Source organism: Scylla paramamosain, chromosome 1 (genome assembly GCF_035594125.1).
Source record: "Scylla paramamosain isolate STU-SP2022 chromosome 1, ASM3559412v1, whole genome shotgun sequence".
Lineage (NCBI taxonomy): Eukaryota > Metazoa > Arthropoda > Malacostraca > Decapoda > Portunidae > Scylla > Scylla paramamosain.
The window spans coordinates 31,135,347-31,152,692 of NC_087151.1; the positions used below are offsets into that span (position 1 = coordinate 31,135,347).

General features: G+C 45.1%; 1 protein-coding gene and 1 long non-coding RNA gene across 2 annotated transcripts in view; one reads left to right on the plus strand and one right to left on the minus strand.

Annotated features, from left to right (window-relative positions):
• Positions 1-4,646: 4,646 nt before the first annotated feature.
• LOC135103593 (serine/threonine-protein kinase Sgk1-like) overlaps positions 4,647-17,346 on the plus strand; it is a 24,110-nt gene continuing 11,410 nt past the window's right edge. Inside the window, 2 exon segments of the mRNA XM_064010065.1 lie at positions 4,647-4,957; positions 9,550-10,448. Of these exon segments, the coding sequence (XP_063866135.1) occupies positions 9,948-10,448 (501 nt within the window). The 5' untranslated portion in view covers positions 4,647-4,957; positions 9,550-9,947.
• LOC135103609 (uncharacterized) overlaps positions 11,496-17,346 on the minus strand; it is a 12,067-nt gene continuing 6,216 nt past the window's right edge. The window contains exon 3 of the long non-coding RNA XR_010270128.1: positions 11,496-13,591. This is a non-coding gene — a long non-coding RNA (uncharacterized LOC135103609). The remainder of the gene's footprint in view (positions 13,592-17,346) is intronic.

A 17,346-nucleotide genomic window follows, 5' to 3' on the forward strand; every position in this document is an offset into this window, starting at 1 on the left:
GGAAGTGAACGAAGTGGAGAATACAAAGAAACTGTAGAGGAAGAATGTGTTAAGTGGGATGAAGCAGTGGTATGCTGAAGACAATGTAGTGAAGTGAGACGGAGATGCTTGATGGAGAGACATAAAGATGGTGATGTTAGGTAATTGTCTTAGGTAGAGATGCGAGGAAGGGAGGGCAGTGATGAGGCAGTGAGCGTGTAGATAAGAGACTTGTGGGATATGTGGGTGAATATAGGATGTGAGTCAGGAGGAAGCATGGGGTAAAGAGAGTGGTTGCAAGCAAGGAAGGAGGCAGGAATAGAGAAGACTGTAAGACAAAAAGTTAGCAGTGAGTGTGGTAGGAAAGGTGGCATACAGGCCAGGAAAATAGGTTGGAGTGTAGATTTGCGATGTAGTGTGACGCTAAGGGAGGGGCAAATGTGGAACAGACGTGTGTGGATCAGGAAGCGCTGCGAGAAGCAGCCACGTGCACACGAGACGCAGCCCGGATCTAAACACGCAATCACCCACTCACCAAGACGCCGCCCAGTCGTATAAGAGCTGATATAGACTGTCCAGCACATGTCACTTGTTATATATATATAAAAAAAAAAGTTGAATATTACAAAAGAGAACTTGGAAGCTGATACAAATTCCCATACGAATGTCATACAGTAACATCACTCTCCAGAACTCACTGTCTACGTCAGATCTGAAACACGGTGTCCCAGGTAAAGTTTCTCCAACACACGATTATACACTGCCAATATGTGTGCTATAGAACCTTGCTTCCCTGCCTTGTATGTGCCGTAAGGAGATTAGAGTAACGTTCTTAGATTGTTCTGCATCGCGATCTGCCCCCGGAAATTACCAGTGTCGGGCAGGTGTGGCGGGGGTGTGGGTGGTGGTATAGGGGGGCAAAGAAGATCACAGTACAGGTTGTTGCCATGAGCCAGTCTACCTCGATAGGTAACCCCTCCTCGGTGATGCCTGGGATGTCTGGACTGCCGCCTTATCGTCCCTCTTCTTTATCTTGCTCTCTCCTTCCCGCCACCTGTACCCAGCGTCACGTGACCGTTAAATAATGTTCTTTGTAATCACCATCCTCAGTTGCTTTGTTATTTTAGCAATTAGCAATTACCAATCTAATAATCAGCAGCAGTAAATAATTCATTAGCGTACACACACACACATACAAACACACACACACACACACACACACACACACACACACACACACACACACACACACACACACACACAGCTGGTGAACAAAAAGAGCACACCATCCGCCACAAAAACTCGAGTAGAGTAAGGAGGAAGAGATAAGCCAATCAGTCAGTGGAGTGAACCAAGATGAAAGGCTTGACACAACACAAGATGAGAAACACAACACAGCGGGAAGGTGACTACTGGGCACGAAATTACTGCTCACAGGTGTGTCTCTCGCCAGCCACCCTGATGAGCCTGCACCTGTTGAATGACGTGCACGACGACATCAATAGCAACAACAGCAGCAACAACAACAACAGTAGCAGAACCAAAGGGAACAACAACAATGAATGCAACAATAAAATGTAAATCAGTATAAAAATTGTTGATTATATTTGTCCTAAGCTCTCACTGTTCCCAAGTTTAAATGCATTACCATAACACTTACGCATTACAATCTGAACTGAAGAAAAAGAAAAATACATAAAGCGTATTCCTTCATGCACGTGCCGTCTTTCCTATCAGCTTGGGCAGCACCAACAAGACATCCATTATCCTGATTTTTGAGCCACAGTTACAAGCTCTACGTATCTTCTGACCGAAGACGGAAGGTTTCCTCCTATTTTTCCTTAACATATTGTATAACTTAATAGTCACATGGGCCTGATTAGCCTCCTCCACCTTGACCCTGCTGTGTAACCTTGCTCATCTGCCCCACCCACGACTACTGCAAGGTGAACAGGGAGCTGACAGAGTTCTAGCAAGTCAAAATCAAACAGTGTAAAGTAGAGGAGGGGAGAAAGGCGAGGCGCAGGAAATGGAAGGCAGGGTATGTTTCAGAGGAGTACAATACAAGTCCAGACAATGTTAAGAAGTAGGAGATGTAAGCAGCGAGGGTATTAGGTAAGTGCGGTTATGAAAGAGTATCTGAAAGTAAAGATATCAATAAAAACACAGTGCTACTCGATCTAGCAAGATATGAAGATTTTACTGTAGAGGGGAGCAAAAACAATGCGGGGGCAATGAGCTAAACAAGAAGTGCAAACATATAGTGGCACATGTATGACAGATGTGGCGTGTGTGAGGACCGCCACCGTTTCAGGGTAAAGGTATGGAGGCTGGTTTGATGCCAAGCTGGAGGCGTACACCAAGATGTAGGAGACACCGTAGCAGATATCGTATATAGCATGCAGGGAACGAAGAGACTGGCCAGGTAGCGAAAGGACACCGCGCAAAACCACAGGATATTGCTGACGGAAGCAACGAAGGAGAACCACGTGATGACCCTGAGGAACAAAGGTTTTGGTGACTACGATGTAAACTCGTGAGAGCAGTCTGCACATGACAGCTGAGCTTGAAGCACGGCTGGCTGGAACCGCTCACATAAAAGGTTCCTAGGACCTACACTTATGTTCTTATGATCCTTTACAACCAGTCTTTGAACCTCCAGTTTCTTGAAGGAGGTTACGATCCCAACACCACCATCAATATTATAGTTATGTTGTTTTGAGAGATCCGGTGGCACTGGTTGTTATTTAATGAAAAAAATATATACTGGGTATAAAATGTACCTAAGGCTGGATCGAGTCAGCACGCTGGCCACGAGGCGTAACAAGGATATGTGGTGTTAGGTTTAATTTAGAAATGACCTTAATTGCTTTCCGTTACGAGATTGTCACATGGCGGTCAGGATAACTGTTACATGACAGTAAGGACAGTATGCGTGCCAGTTAAGTTAGTGTATGCATGTGGGTATTTGATGAGAAGTCTCTTTTTTCTTATACGAAAAAAATGAACACGATTTTGCAGAAAAATAATTGAAATTGATTAAAACATTTATATCTATAAGAAAAAAAAAATCAAAGTATTAATCTTAATACAACAACAATAATGACATTGTCAATAGTATTATAATTACCAATAACATTACTAACTCACCTAATGTAATAACGACGACCACACTTACCGGGGCTGGACATGTGACGAGGCGTGAGGTGGTGGTGGGTGTGACGGGCAGCGAGACACCTTTCCCTGGCCTGAGTAGATGGCGCCAAGCTGGCTGACGTGACCAACCCACTAATGACCACTGCTTCCCTTGTCACTCCCAGTTATCTTCGGGGTTACTACAGCCATGTTCACATTCACGCACACGCCCAGTTCGTCTAATAGGCACACAGTACTGATAAACGCAAACATGAAGGCTTGAACTCATACTATTATCCTATACGCAAGATTTCTATGTTTACACGAAGTACTAGGCACACACACGCGCTCCCTAGGCAAACAGATTACTGAATGCACACAGAGCCCTTCAGTATACACAAGGTCCCACACACGCACAAGGCTGTCTAAGTGCAGACCAACGCCATTCCCACGGCCGGCGAAGCACATGGCTACCACGCAACTGATGTAAACAAACCCTCACGACTGTGTAGTGTTGTAAAAATGTGGACAAATAATACCCCAGACAGATATCGGAATTATCGCTAAAGAAACAAATGGATTATATTTTTGGTTATGTTATACAAGACACGCATGAAGTGTAGATTAAGAGAAAATATAAGTAAAAGGTAAGAAGATGTTTTGCTTGAGCTTGAGCTTGATTTGAGTCATCCTTCGTAGACTGGAGGCAAGGTCTTTGGATGGACGCTCTCCCAGTCAATCCTGCAGGGTGATGACAATACAGAGGCGGAAAAATAAAGGTTTTACTCCCTCGTCTTACTTTCCGTTGGCTCAATCGCTAAGCTTTTACCGACATCACCACCTTCAGGCACCCTGCCAGTAACATCCCATACTTCCCTAACCTCGGCCTCTAATTGACACGCATCCCATTGACTCCATCATACATTTGAAGGGAAGAAAATGCACTCGGATCAGGGAAGACAGACACTTGCATCTATCACAAAACTAGACTTCGTCTTGAGGTCAGTATCTGTTTATATACAAAAGTTTCGGCGTCCGGGACAGTACTGACGCCACTTCCCCGACCTGTTAAGGTGTTCATGTTATTATATCGTTGCTGTCATTTATTGTTGTTTGTTATTTGGTTTCCTTATGAATCTATCTGCATGGCGGTGTGCAGCGAGTAACGCCCACGTCGTACCCGCCCGTCACACGCCCTCGCCCATCAGTGTAACATTATCTTTGTGTGCCATTATGATAAGGAAGAGTCAACACTAAGGATGACTCACGTGGAAGATGTACACGAATACAACACTGTGACATGAAGGCTGAAATAGTGTACATAATTTTATGACGCGATGAAACACTTGGACTCGATACCCAGAGCACGTTAATTAATGCAGCGGCAGTTCAGGTGTAATCAACGCGGGCTGCAAGCATTCCAGGGTATCTGACCTGAGCCACGCGACCTCTGGCGGCGAGGAATCCTGAGACAGCACCATTATCATACCATACTTATCTCTGATAGTGGTTATCACTCCTGCCAGGAAGATAGTGCACGCCCTGTACGTAAGCCCGCTGGCTGCCTCCACGCTGTCCTCCTGCCGTAACGCCTTACCTGTTGTCCTTCCTTGCCCAGGACTTCTCTAGGGACCAGCCTGTAGCGGTGTGGTGGTTTAGTATCGCCGCAGTGCCTCGCCACACACAAGGAACGGCACAGGGTTCATGCAGGAGTCATGCCGGGCGAGGCGGAAGTGACATGCGGGCACATGTGTTGACGAAGATTCCTTACCAGTCTTAATCTTGAGCCTCAGTCCTCCTGCTGGGGACGCCCTTGAGGTTACCGCAGCAAACTTGGCCTCAGGTGAGATTTTTTTTTCTCTCTCTCCTCAATGTTATCGTTAAATCGCAAGGGTGGTCAATGCATTTTTCAGTTCTGCAACTGATAACCTGGACTCACCAAGTCACTTACTGTATAGCGATACACATGCAGTGTTCCCTCTGATTCCGAACTAAGGGCGGATTCGAGGCCCAATATTAATAAGCAACATATTCCTTGAAGGATCTTTTTTCGTTAGAAAATTGTGGCACTTATTCTGAAATTGATAGGGATGAGTGTTCCTTGGAGAATGAGAAAGAGAACAGGTTTATTTGATAATCTCATCTTAGGTTTCCTCATGTTAAATGCATACCTCATAACGTACACAGAGGAACATACTGCTATTCCGATTTTCACGCCGTGAGCGCCAAGACGACTTCCACCCCTCGCGTGTGTTAGTGGGAGGGGCTACGTATGCTTTGCAGCGTCTATGTGGATACAGATTATCGTTGAGTGTTTTCAATCATAAACACACACAGAAAAAATATTCATTCTGGGAACACGCAGATACACACACAACCCATCATGTCCATGTGCATATCTAAGGTGCAGAAGTGGCCGTTTATTTGCGGGATACTTGATAAACACTCATGCTCTCTCTCTCTCTCTCTCTCTCTCTCTTTCTCTCTCTCTCCTGCGCAGTCAACCTCAAACTTACCAGAACTATATTAATCATCTGAGATTCCACTACAGACCACACTCTATCCTACCGTAATCTTTCCATCTTAACTCTACCACCTGTCAGTCTATCAGTCTGTTCCACACCAACCCAAATTTATACCTCATATCAAATAAGGCATAGTTTTCTTATTGGCTCTTGTGTGGGTGACGAAAGCTGCCACAACAGTTACATGCGGTGAGTACGTGATGCACCAACAGCAGGAAGTGGCGTCCGATCTGGCTGTGGGAGTGAGCTTGGTTGCAGGCTGCTGGGAGGAGGGGGAAGGGAGGGGGAGTGAGAGTGTGACATCCTGACGCCTTTCTCTCTTCACGGCTGATATGCATATGTTCAGACTGTGTTTTGGATGCACATGTTGTCTTTTTGTGTTGCTGAAAGAACGAGAAGAGGCAGGGAAGATGAGACAGGGATTTGAAGTGGGTCTATTATTTAGTTTAGTTCGTCCATGTTGCCTTTCTGGGTTGTTGAAAGGAAGAGAGGAGGCCATAAAGGATAGAAAATGTAATGACTAGATGAGACAGGGTAATCTGCTACACGGGGCGGCTTGTGATAGTGAGACAATCGACAGAAATGAGTGAGTTGGTTGAGGCATTTGTCTTGCAGTGAGGTCATAGAAGTGGTGATGATGATGGTATTGATGATAACGACTATCATATCTTTCCTTACTCAACATCCTCCTTTGGATAATCAACAATCCTGAATTGAGAAAAAAAAATGTATAGGAGTGAAAAGAATAAAGCGGTGCCATTTGACAGTTGTGGAAAATTAAATCTGTCAGTCAACCAGTCAATCACTCAATCAAAACAAACTATACAGAGGCAGATGACGGGCACTCGTCGTAACTGAGTAGCGACTGATGATCTAGTGGCAGACTGAAGAAGTAAGCAAGCATCACCTTAGTACGTGTGTGTGTGTGTGTGTGTGTGTGTGTGTGTGTGTGTGTGTGTGTGTGTGTGTGTGTGTGTGTGTGTGTGTGAGTGGAGACGTCCACCGAAGTCCCCGCCACGTGCCTGATGCTTGCCTTGCCTCCCGCGTTAATCCTGCTCCTACAGTCTCTGCGGAAATAAATTATCTGTGAAAAAAGACAAGATAACCTAGAACAGATTACAGTTAGAGGAAAAAAAAGACTTTATTGCAGCTACGAACAGTATTTTTCCTTTGTCACCAAATACGTAATTTTCATCACATTTCAGTCAGTGCCTTAACACTTTCAACTATGATACATAAATGGGAGTGACCGAAAGTTTGTCTATAGATTATTGAGCCTATGTAAAGAAATTCAGCCTCACCACCTCACCATTACACCACAAAGGTATCACTGTAGTGCCTGCTATTCCTTCTGTTCATGTAGTGCCTGCTATTGCTTCTGTTCAATCTAAATAATTACAATATTCGAATATTAACGTACAGTTTACCCATAGTTTACTGAGCTCATCTAAAAGAATCCATCGCCACTCTCTCACTATTATACCACACAGGCGTCATTGGGGTGTCTCAGTTGTTCTTCCGGCTCAAAAATCATTATGTTACCTGCTCTGTCAGCCAAGGAAGTGAGCATCTCCTGATGAGACGAAGCAATACAGATAGACAGCTGTGTTTAATAGAAGAGGAAAGGCGAGAAAAGCGAGGTGTTATGGAAGGATGTCCGGAAAAAAGCAAAGTTGTGTCTGCCTTGCGTGATGCACCTCCACACTTCCGCGGGGACTATTCAAGACGTGCTGAAGAAAACGCATTCCAATGACAGCGATTACAAAAGGTCAGGTTGATAAGAAATGGTGCCAAGGTGAGTCTCACACGTCCATGGGTGAGTGTTACTTATCCTCTCAAGTTCATCCATCACGGGTTAAGACAAAGATCAGTGGAACAGTCCTGGTATCACCTCGAGGCAGCCAACACCAAGAGGCTAGCAAGACTGCGCTGCGCTGATACCAACCTGACCACTCAAGGGTTTCCAAAGACACATCAGATGACGGATGAGATCTTAACATCGTGGCGGAGTGTATGATGAGTGGAGTTGCCGACACTTCCCTAGTAAACCATATCTTACCGATGTGCAGTGTCTTGACCTCGGCCACCATGGAACGCCTTCCCTCTCGATCTTCTGCCTTTCTCAATAAATCACGTGTTCTGTTGTCTCCAGTATCTCGTACCGGGCTTGTTGTCTCCTCTCAGCAAATAGGAGGCATGAATGGTGGAGCAGCGGCAGGGATGTGGTGGGGAGGCGTTCCAGTGGTGGTGTGTCTGTAAGGAAGCTCATGTGTAAGAAGGTGTATTGTGCAGTTTTCAAGCACTAAGTCAACAACTGAGCATGTGGCTGTTATAGTTAGACTTATGTTAAGTGAGTAGTCTGAAGCTTGGATTGAAAAGGATAATGTTAACATAGAGAAGGTGTAAGAGTTGTGAAGAAAGCAGACTGGGTGTGATGACAAGGTGAGGTTGATGTATGGCGTCTTGTGTAGCGCCTCGAGCATGCACATCTACAATTATAGAGTTTAGAAAAGGAGTTTGAAGTCATATTTTCTTATGGGCAAACGAGACAGAAATCGTGAAAAAAAATCGTGAAAAAATCGTGAAAAAAAGCCTACTAATTGTCTCTCTCATACAAGAAAAGGAAAAAAAAAATAAAAAAAAAAAAACAATGGATGTGAAACTTCACAAAACAATAAAAAAAAAAAAACTAAACGTTCCCATGCCGCTAGAGAACACGGATAAGACGCCTGTACAGGACAACTAAGCCTCAAAACACACTTGTCTCCCTCCTCCTCCTCCAGCAGCAGCAGCAGCAGTACAACCCGCCGGGGCAGCATGAATCCGTTCGTCGATGCGCCCCACTTCAGGGAGTCAGCCGTCCGTGGCATCCTGCTGGGGGCGAGGCGAGGCTCCGGGCGGCAGTGGCAGGGGACTCGCTCACATCACCGGCCTGACGCTCTGTTTGCCGGTGGGCCTCGCGTTTCATTATTTCTATTCACACAGCAAGGCACTCCGCGGCGCTTCTCTTTTACATTTCACTGAGCGGTGCTGTGGGGGGAAGTTTTTTGTATTTTTTTTTCACAGTTTAGATAGAATGTTGCTGCTACACGAAGTACTCAGTCCCTGGTGGGAAAGTGGTGCTACAGAGAGAGAGAGAGAGAGAGAGAGAGAGAGAGAGAGAGAGAGAGAGAGAGAGAGAGAGAGAGAGAGAGAGAGAGAGAGAGAGAGAGAGAGAGAGATTTAGTGGGGTGTGGTCTAATATATTTCTGTAGGTGTTTAGTATGAGTGATAACTGATGATGACAATGGTTATGGTGGTCTCTCTCTCTCTCTCTCTCTCTCTCTCTCTCTCTACCTGAAACACAACCCTCCAGGCACGTGATACAAACACTGCACCACCAACACACTTGTCCTCTCGTTCTGGGATTATGTGTTGCGTCATCGGTCTTGCGTCATGTGCTGGGGTGTAGCGTGCGGCCCACACGCCCTGCTACGGCTAAGGGGAGGATAAGGCATTATTCTTTTGTACTGTATGGTGCTGTTCATGTGTTTGCGCAAGGTGTTACTGCTGCGGGAGGTTCATGATGAGGGGGAGGGTGCGGGAGGACAGTTAGGGTGATCACGGTTTGTAATCTGACTGCGAAACTTGACGCCACCGGTCACGGCCTGGCACTGTGACGTCACCGCTGTTCACAAAACACTGTAAACATGGTAACGCGTGTCGGTGCCTTGATGAGATGCATTGCGGGGGTAGTCTTTAGGTCTAAGTGGCGGCGAGGACAAAGTGTGTATGGTTTGTCAAAAGTGAAGCAGCATTGTTTGCCTCCTCGTCGTCCTGGCTTCAGAACGTGTTGTTAAGAGTGAAACAATTTGGAAACGCTGCCCACGGGTGTGAAATGGATCTGATCAACCAATGTTTTTATTTACAGTCTGTAGTTGGCGCTGGCTGTGGTGGCGGTGGTGGTGGCGGCGGCCGTACCCGCCTGATAGCCGTTATCACCGCTGGTGCTGTTCCCCGTCGGTGCTCACAAGCCGCGTCCGTCAGTTAGCGAGGAAGCGTGAGTCCCTACAACACACCGCCGCCTGGCTCATCACCACGATCACTGCCATCCACGCCGCGGTTCCACCACGGACTTCGAAACCCAGCAGTGTTTGTCTCTGTGACTGTGGGTGTATTGCGTGACCAGTCGAGTGGTCGGACTGTGAGCGACGTCGTGAGTGACGCCAGAAGCAGAGCCTGAAGGGCAGCGTGAACTTAGTGGCGGCGGCGCGAGGCATGGGGCGCGGGTGAGTGCGGTGCACACCAGAAGGCAGCGGCACCCCAGCGATGACCTGCATCTGTGAGTCAACGTGGCGCGCGCTGTGTGCCCTGAAGGAGACCCTGACGCGCCCCTGCTCTTCCGCGGGAGACGACCAGCCTCTGGCAAATTCTTGCAACGACTCCAATGTCTCCACTACGTCTTCCAACTACAACCTTCAAGACCATGTCATCGAGAGAGACCTGGGCCTCTCCAACCAGGGCTTCCAGGGAGACGCCTTCTCTGATGGGCGCCTCGTTCTTAACTTCCTCGACCCGGTCACCGAGGAGCCCCACGGGGACAGCGGCCACTGGACCAACCACAGTGAGTTTACCGAGGTGGACCTTGGCGATGGACCAGCCCCTGACTGTGTGGACAGCGGCCCCCGGCCCCCTGAGGACGGCCGCACAGACTCCGGCAGCACGACACTGGAGTCTGGCTACGGCCGCTCCCTGGACGACAGCAACAGCTCATCGTCGCCGGAGCCGTCGGTAGCCGTGGCTTACCATGGCAGCACTCCCAACCATGGCGTGAGTACCGTGACCTTGCTCTTTAGGGACGCGAGGAGGCCCGTGAGGCCCTAGACCACTCTTCCCTACACTCTTTTATATTCCACTGAGAGAGAGAGAGAGAGAGAGAGAGAGAGAGAGAGAGAGAGAGAGAGAGAAATGCGTTGTGACCATCACCGTAAATCCACAGTGGCGTGTTAGAGCGATGGGCGGCAGGGGCGTGCAGCCTGTGACACAATGATGCTGCGCTGAGTGACGCAACGCTCGGTAAACAGATCAGCCATGCCCTTCCCTTCCTTTCCCTTCCACCGCTGTTTTCCTCTTTCTCTTTCACTCAATACTTAACTGTCCTTTCTTTGCCCTTAGGCACTCCCACCCTGAGGTCACGTCCTAACGCCCTTGACAGTAGCCATTCGCGGCTCCCTGCAAGTGGTGGCGGCAATGTCTTGCTAACTCTCTGGCTCAATACGCCTTGAAGCACCAGAAAGTTTTAGTGACGCAGTACAGTTTAGTCAATAAACCGTCTAGTCACAAGCTCTTCACAAGTAATTTTTTCAGTGACTTTCCTCACTTTTCCTTATTTCTTATCTGGTAATGATTAACTGACCCTGTGGAGATAATTCTAAAAAAAAAAATAAATAAAATAAGTAAATAAATGTATGAAAACTACACAAAATTAAATAGAATTCTGAAGTAAATACAAGTAAATGAATAAATGTGTGAAAGCTATACAGAACAGTATACATTAGGTTACAGTAAAATACTTCACACAACTCTTATTACTCCAGCACATACACGTAGTTTATACACCTCGACAAATCCCACAAGACACTGACACACACCATCCAACTCTTGCAACCTTTCCACATCTCCACACGAACAGATTAACTTTAACATGTCCTTGAGGTATCGAAAGATAAACACACTGTTTAGTTGAGTATATGACACCTAAACCATGACAAGTCTTTATAAATAACCAATAAAGGTGAAAAACTGGAGCACTTATCTTCATTACCCAGTAGATGTTAAAGCCAGACGGATTGAAGCCACGGAAGTCATGCAATAAAATACGATACAAAGGTTGGCTTAATGTGTAGAAGTGAACTATTGAAAGGTGACCTGATTCAAACATTGAGCCACGGGACAAAACATTACAGTGACAACAAACGACGCATACAAGGTCACTGAATTATAATTAGCCTACACACACACACACACACACACACACACACACACACACACACACACACACACACACACACACACACACACACTAAGCCTATGAAGGGTAAAGATCACATGATAAGTAATTAAAAAATAACATGATATAACCCTTTTCTCGTGAGCTTCTTCCTTTCCTTGTTTGACCGAATAACTCACTGACTGGCTGAATTAATGACTTGAGTGACTCGCCTGACTAACTGATTTAACTGACTGACGATTGACTGAATTAATTGGCTTTACTGAATTGATTGATTGACCTAACTGACTGGTTAATTCGTTCGATTCGCTGACAAAGTTAATGACAATGAGTGCATGGCTGGAGTAACTCACTGACTGAATGAATAACTGATCGATCTAACCGATTACTTAACTCACTGACTCACTGGCACACCACACAACACCAACCTCTGACTAACATGATAAAGAAACCAAGGGCACATGTATGCTTAAAACATATAAAGGTAGACTCATTAACTGACTGACTGACTGGTTAAGAGATTAAAAGCATCGACCTTAAAGAGGGAAACATTTCATCCAAACACACTGACTAACTCAAAACACGATCTAAGTTCATGTTGCGTAAGGGAATAAACAAACACAACCCCCTTGCTAACATTCAGACTAGTACTGTCCTTCCTTCCTCTGTGGCTGTCATGACTCACTCTCTTTGTTAAACTGCGCGGACAAACACACTCAAGGGAACATTCTACAGTGTGTGCCTGTGTGCGTGTTCAGAAGAAATTGACAGGAATTGAATAAGTTACATAAGACTAAATGAAAGGAAAAAAAATAAAGTGAAGGGTTTATTAATGAATAGGAAACAAGTGTGAAGGGGAACAGATAAAGGAAAAAAGAACAAATCATGGAAAATACAGATAAAAGAGGGAATTGGTGATAAAGGAGAGGTGAAAGAGAAGGGCAGGTGTGGAAGAAAGGACGGTGAGGGTAGGACAAGTAGAGAAGGGGGAGTGGGCGGGATAGGTGAGGGGACAGATAAGAGTGGAGGGGGTGGACTGGTGAGGGAGGGGATAAGGAGTACGGGAGACGGTTGCCGAGTCAGGGAAGAAAAAAAACCTAATCTCTTATCTGCACCTTAAAGAGCAAAACACACGGAGGTGGTTGTGTAAGTGTATTATGAAAGTATTTTTATTATTACAACTGCTGCCACCTCTACAACTACTACGGTACACCTTTTTGTTTTTTAACCCAGCTTTCCTTGTCAACTACTGCTGCTACTGCTAGTTACTTCGCTATCTTTTTTTTTTCCTTCTTCCTCCTCTATTCAAATATTCCTATTCATTGCTATTCCGTCCACTACATATCATTTTATCCTCCTTCTCTACTTCCTTGTCCTCCTCCTCCTCCTCCTCCTCCTCCTCTTCCTCATTCCACCATCCATCCCTCCTTCCTCCCTCCCTCCTCAGACAAGCGCACCCAAATCTTATCCTGACACACAGCACTGTTCACCTCGTCATATCCACGTGTAGTTTTTCCCTTGCTGCAGTGAGTCACCGTTCATTAGACGTGGTGGTGGTGGTGATGGTGGTGGTGGTGGGGTACGGAATAACTAACCTACTCTACTGACACCACACATTAATTAGCAGATGTAGCGTGACCTGTTAGTTCCCAGCACTCGAGTCTCTGTTTCCACCACACGCTATGTTTACTGAGGCGTGTTTCTCGAGGTGTGGTGCTGCATGGCCGTTGTCGTGGCTCTTAGGTCATGCATTCAGTTAATCAGTTCGGTCAGTTAGTCAGTATCTTATTTTCCTCCTAACATATCACTGCTTCATTCCTCTCGCTGCTGTTTGTTTTGTCTTATCATTATTATTTTTAGCTATATGTCTACCGCTCCATTCTCTCTCTTACTCTTCTAATGAGTCGGTCAGTTAGTCAGTGCTTCATTTTCTTCACATACCACCACCGCTCCGTCAGTCAGCCTGCAGTAAAAGTTAAAACACCATTACAACTCAATTACAACTCATATAAATAACATCTATTACATATAAATACACCTTCCCTTTTTCCTTTCCGTATCACTATTGCAAAGACTCCCAGCTTTCCCACTAAACTCCAGTGCTTCCAACAACTCAATCATTCCTCACCACAGCCATAAGATGACTACCACGCACGTAACAGCAGTATTTCCCTCTCACATTCTCCATCACACAACAGAAACAGTCCCTAACTCACCCTACGTCTCTATTAGGACCAAACTCCTTCACTCACTCTTCACCTTTATACGTCTTGCTTCTTTTATTTATTCCTTGGAATCCTAAATATTTCGCGTGCGGCGCCAAATCATATTCATTCATTCATTTCGACCTACTTCCATACTTATCCAGGCTTTCTTCACACTTCCTGTTCGTTCCTCTTGTTGCTATTTTTTTTTTTATTTCCACCTCCTCTCCATTTACATTCTTCTCCTTCTCCTTTTTCTCTTTCTTCTATTTCCCTGCTTTTTTCGTTCTCTTCCGTTTCTGGAGTAGTTATCACTATTATCCTCCTCTTCCTCTTATTCTTCCTGGTACTTACCTTCTTCCTCACTATCCTGTTTCTTCCTACACCTCATCCTCTTCCACTGTGCAGTCTCTTCAACCCTTCTTCCTCTTCCTTTATCCTTCATAACTCTCCTCCTCCTCCTCCTACTTGTCCTAATCACGCTTCTACTTCATGCTTCTTATCTTATCCGTCACCGAAGAATACCTGCGCCTGTCAACACACACACAAACACACACACACACACACACACACACACACACACACACACACACACACACACACACACACATTGCTACTAATCCTCCTCAACAATAAAGTAAGACTGATTTAATATTATCTTCAAACCTTAATTCCCTTTCCCTACTTCAGATCCTCAACAAACCACACTTGTACCCTCCTCTTTAGTACATTCCTCCTCTTCCTCCCCATTCCATTCTCTGTTGCATTATCATTTCTTTGCCTATGTACTTTTTAATTTGTCTTGCCTAACCTTCTTTTAACAGTAATCTTCCTTTTTTTTTATAATTTTCTAACCTTACTGCTTTCTGATCTCGTTTTATTTTTATTTTCTTAACTCTTCTCCTTACATCCGTTACTCTGTTATCTCTTCTTGCCGTACTACCTTCTACTTTGCCTTGCCTTCCTTTCCTTCGTTCATTATAATTTCCCTCATTTTACTTAATCGCCCATTCCTTCGTCCATACTATCCTTATACCTTTATTCCTTTTTCTCACTATCTTCATACGTTCCTTCCCTTCCTACATTATCCTCACACGTTTCTTTACTTCCCTCACTAATCTCATATCTTCCTTGCCTTACCTCACTCTCCTGCCACCAACACAAATCGCGCGCGCGTCACATCTTCTTCCACTGCACTTAAGAATCCATACAGGACATCACGACGGTATCGGAAAACCACATCTAACACCACAAATAAAGAAGAAATTGAACCACATAAAAAAAAAAAAGGCATAAAAAAAGTGAGAGAGAGAAAAAGGAAAAATAATAAAAGCAACAATATAAACCCAGATTACCACCTTTAGACACACCACTGAAGACACGAATACCATTATCTAGGCCAGGGATCGAGATAAAGAGGAAGGGTGCAATAAATACATAGACAAGGAGACAAGGATCACGTGAAGGAGAGAAAAACACGTGGAGAATTGGACATTACTCATAAACACACCCTCCTCTCGTGGCATTTACATAACAGGTCATCGAGCAGCGTTAGTTTCAGATCACTACAAATAGTCTTCAGTGTGGCGGCGTTATCTGTGTCCTGATAACAACACACAGGCAAGGCGTCCACCCGTCCGTCTGTCCTTCAGCCGAGTGGTTGTGTGTGAAGCAGTGGTGAGATTCAGGGAGAAGGAGGAGGAGGAGGATGGGGAATAAGAAAAGGAAAACGAGAAGGGGAAGGAAGAGTTGGAAGTTAGATAAGAAAAGGAAAGAGAGGCAGGGATAAGAGGAGGAAGGGAAGGAAGGGTTGGGAGAAAGAGGATAAGCGAGGGTAAGAGAAGGAAGAGAAGAGGAAGGAAAGGGTTGAGAGTGAAGAAGAGGAAGAAAGAGAGGTAAGGATATAAGAAGAAAGGCAAGGAAGGATTGAAAGTGAGGGTAAGACTGAAGAAGGAAGAGACTGGGGTAAGAGAACGGAAAAGAAGGAAGGGTTAGGAGTGAAGCAAGGGAAGGACAGGAGGCGAGGAAAAGAGAAGAAGGGGAAAAAGGAAAGGTTGGAAAGGATAGGGAAAGAAAAGGCAGAAGAGGAAGAAGGGATGATGTAAAGTAAAGAGGAATAAGGATAAGAAAAGTAAGAAGTTTAAACTTAATACGAAGCAAAGAAAGTGATAAAAATTAGGCTTAACGAGAGAGAGAGAGAGAGAGAGAGAGAGAGAGAGAGAGAGAGAGAGAGAGAGAGAGAGAGAGAGAGAGAGACTATGTGTGTGTGTGTATGATGGATGCAAAAGACAAAAACGTGAGAAAGTAACACAAATAGAGATGACGGAGGTGATGCAGGAGGATGAGTGTGAGAGAGTAACAGGCTGTGTGATAGTGACAATGAGAAGGACAGCAGCAGGTGACGCACATACAAGCAAGGACAGTGAAGTTTGGCGTCAGGAAGAGCAGAGGAAGAGATCACGCCTTTCCATTTCTCTTCCCCTTCCTCCTCCTCCTCCTCCTCCTGTACTCTATTTCATTTAACCTTGTTTTATCAAAGGTTTTCTCTGTTTTATCGTAACTTTGCTGTATTTTATCTACCCTTTCTTTACCATATCATATTCTTACTCTATTTCATTCTAGCTGTATTTCTCCTATTTTGTCTTGCCATTCTCAATTCTGTTAGTCTTAGCTCTATTGTGTAAAATTGTGTAAAAAAGAAGGAAAAAACACGTAGAGCCTCAGAGGGGGGTGGCTGACTTATCAGAAAGGAGCGATAATGGGATCCATTTGACAGTTTTTTTGGAGAGTGAACGAGTGAGTGTGGCACGGGTTTGTTGTCTACCCCACTGCTGAGAGAGAGAGAGAGAGAGAGAGAGAGAGAGAGAGAGAGAGAGAGAGAGAGAGAGAGAGAGAGAGAGAGAGAGAGAGAGAGAGAGAATTTATAGTGCGGATGTTTGGGTCAATGAAATGGTCTAAAACTACTGCCATGACCTGTCCCAAGGATTGCCTAGGTCACTGTCCTCTGTGGCAGTATACTTAGCTAGTAATAGTAGTAGTAGTAGTAGTAGTAGTAGTAATGTAGCTCAGCAGACTCTGGTTATAGATTATAGACTTAAAGTTCTGCTATCTCTTCTCAAGTTATCCTATGTAATCTTCCTATTCTTCTCTCTCTCACAACAACATTCCCTCCTGTACAGCACCCAGCCATTGCCTCATCTCCAGTAACACAGCTTAATATCTTTCCTTCCGCCTCCCACATCACTCATCCACCTCCACTACCGCACACTGTCTCTCCCTCCCATCACAGTACAACACCACCATCACTTCAAAGATTTCACCCTCCTTCACCAACGTCACTATCATCAGTACGTATTGCTGTGCATGTCAAACAAATGCCATGTTTATGATGATGAGGTGTTGAGTTTTGAGTAATATTTCAGCTGCGTACCGTACCTCAAAGTGTTTAATTATTTAGACTCAAACTGGTAGTGGTACTGCTATTAGTACTACTTCTACTACTACTACTACTACT